The sequence below is a fragment of the Chinchilla lanigera genome, unplaced genomic scaffold (assembly GCF_000276665.1).
Source record: "Chinchilla lanigera isolate Chin_1 unplaced genomic scaffold, ChiLan1.0 scaffold00065, whole genome shotgun sequence".
Taxonomy (NCBI): Eukaryota; Metazoa; Chordata; class Mammalia; order Rodentia; family Chinchillidae; genus Chinchilla; species Chinchilla lanigera.
This window is the reverse complement of record NW_004955466.1, coordinates 9,546,611-9,548,591: the sequence shown is the minus strand read 5'-3', so window position 1 is coordinate 9,548,591 and position 1,981 is coordinate 9,546,611. Positions and strand designations below refer to the sequence as shown.

At 48.6% G+C, this 1,981-nt stretch overlaps 1 protein-coding gene across 2 annotated transcripts in view; it reads right to left on the bottom strand.

Annotated features, from left to right (window-relative positions):
* Positions 1-1,981, bottom strand: part of LOC102019994 (dehydrogenase/reductase SDR family member 7) — an 18,194-nt gene that overhangs the window by 12,215 nt on the left and 3,998 nt on the right. Inside the window, exon 1 of one of the 2 annotated variants that reach the window (XM_005399184.2) lies at positions 1,716-1,902. The exons of the other annotated variant lie outside the window; for it this stretch is intronic. Within the exon in view, the coding sequence (XP_005399241.1) occupies positions 1,716-1,845 (130 nt within the window). The 5' untranslated portion in view covers positions 1,846-1,902. Of the gene's footprint in view, positions 1-1,715; positions 1,903-1,981 lie in introns of those variants that run through there. 2 annotated transcript variants of the gene reach the window in all.

Sequence of the window (1,981 nt, the reverse complement as noted above, 5' to 3'; positions counted from 1 at the left end):
TATATTAAAATGTAAGTTATTAAAATTTTATAACTATTTGCTAAAATTAGCGATATTACTTATTTACTTAGATAAATGCTAATGTGTCAAATTTACAAACTATGCTACCATATTCATAGAAGGTAATTACATCTAAAATCTGCAAAATTTTTTCTTCAAAAGTAAAACAATTGGAAAAGTTAAATGAATTTCTTAAAAATTATTTTTAGTGACCGTAATTTTAACTTTTACTTCATATAAGAAAAAAACTTTTTACTTTTAGTAAAATAACTTTTACTTCATATAAGAAATAATAATGAGTTCACTACCCACTATATATTTAGTCAAATACTGTTATCACTTTATTTTTTGGTCATAATTTGATGGGTGAAGTTTTGAACAATTACATAATAAAATATAATTTAATTTGATTCTTGAAGTCCAAGTTAACACAAAAGCACTAAGGACGAAACACAAACACCCACAGGACAGCAAACAGGTACACACCTTCCATTGGCTGAACTGTAGCAGTCATTAAAGTGTATGTCCTGGATGAATATAGTTGCAGTGTATGTGGGATTCCTGCTTTATAGAGAGAGAGGGGCTGGGGACGTAGCTCAGTGGTGGAGCACCTGCTGAGCATACTCATGCCCGCACCCAAGTATCTATCACTTTTGCAATGCTGGCCTTGCATATGTGTTGTGTATTTTCCGTGAACAGAGCACAGGGCTATACATGTTATATCCAAGGAAACCGAACCAGAGAAATACACACAGACCCGGAAAAGATTGTCTGGTAGGACCAAGGGGTACAAATACTGTACTAGCAGATTTTTTCCAGTCCAGAGAATTAATTTTCACCCCCGGCCATGTGGCCATTTAAAAAACATAGTCTAGCTTCTGAACTGCTAGTTATATAACTTCTCAGCCCACTGCATCACAAGCTTGGGTAATTTCCTACTGGAACCTGGCCCAGGAAGCTCCACGTAGTCCCTCAGGATCCAAAGCTACCTTTGCACATGTTCTTTTATATCTCTGAACACATTTCTTTATCTGGAAACCAGGACTGACAATGACTTCTTTGTAAGACCATTAAGCTCAGTCTTACAACGCTATGTCTCTAAAGCTCTGTGCACGCCCCTCCTTGCACAGAGCACTCGTTTAACAAGGGAGCACACATCTGTATTACACACGCGTGAAGCAAAGCACAGACAACAGCCGAATAGCAGCAGGATGCCCCTCGGTGTACCAAGAATGGTCTTGCTACAGACAAAACGTCAATTCAGTCCTCTCCACTGGGTCACTTTTATTCTAGTAACTAGGTAGGCGGCCAAGTCGGATTACATCAGATTTCAAAACCGCGGAGAGCAAGGAGTGGAGGATAAACAACTGCAGGAAAAAGAATCCCCGAGCCTACAGGGCACAGTCACTGTCACCCTGTCTTTCCCTGACCCTGCACTGCGTCCCGGTCCAGTCCAGTGAGCGCAGTGCTCCCTGCAGGCTGGCAGCGCCCGGGGAGGCTCCGAGGCAGGCGACACTTCCTGGTCACCTGCTCACAGGGACAGAGGACAAAGTGGCACAGCTCCCCTCCCGGCAGCCCCTCGCTCCCCATCGCGCGGCCCCTGGGAAACGCGCCGCCTGGGGACCCACAGGCTCCAGCAACCCGGAGGGCCCCGGACGAGCGCGGGCCGGCGGAAGGGAGGACGGGCGCCCGGGAGCGGCCGCGCGAGTCCTCACCTGGACGGCGGCCCCTCCGCTCAGCCCACTGCAGGGTCAGGTCGCTGTCGGCCCGCAGGAAAAGCCCAAGGCCGAGCAGCAGCAGCAGCGCGCAGAGCGCGGACAGCAGGAGAAGCAGCGCGCAGGCCATCGCTCTGCGCCTGGTCCCGAAAAGCACGCGCAAACCCCGCCCTGTCTCTAGGAACTGCGCTGATTCCGGGTCCCGCCCCGCCCCGCCCCAGGTCTCGCTCCGCCCCGCCCCAGGTCTCGCTCCGCCCGAGGCCCCC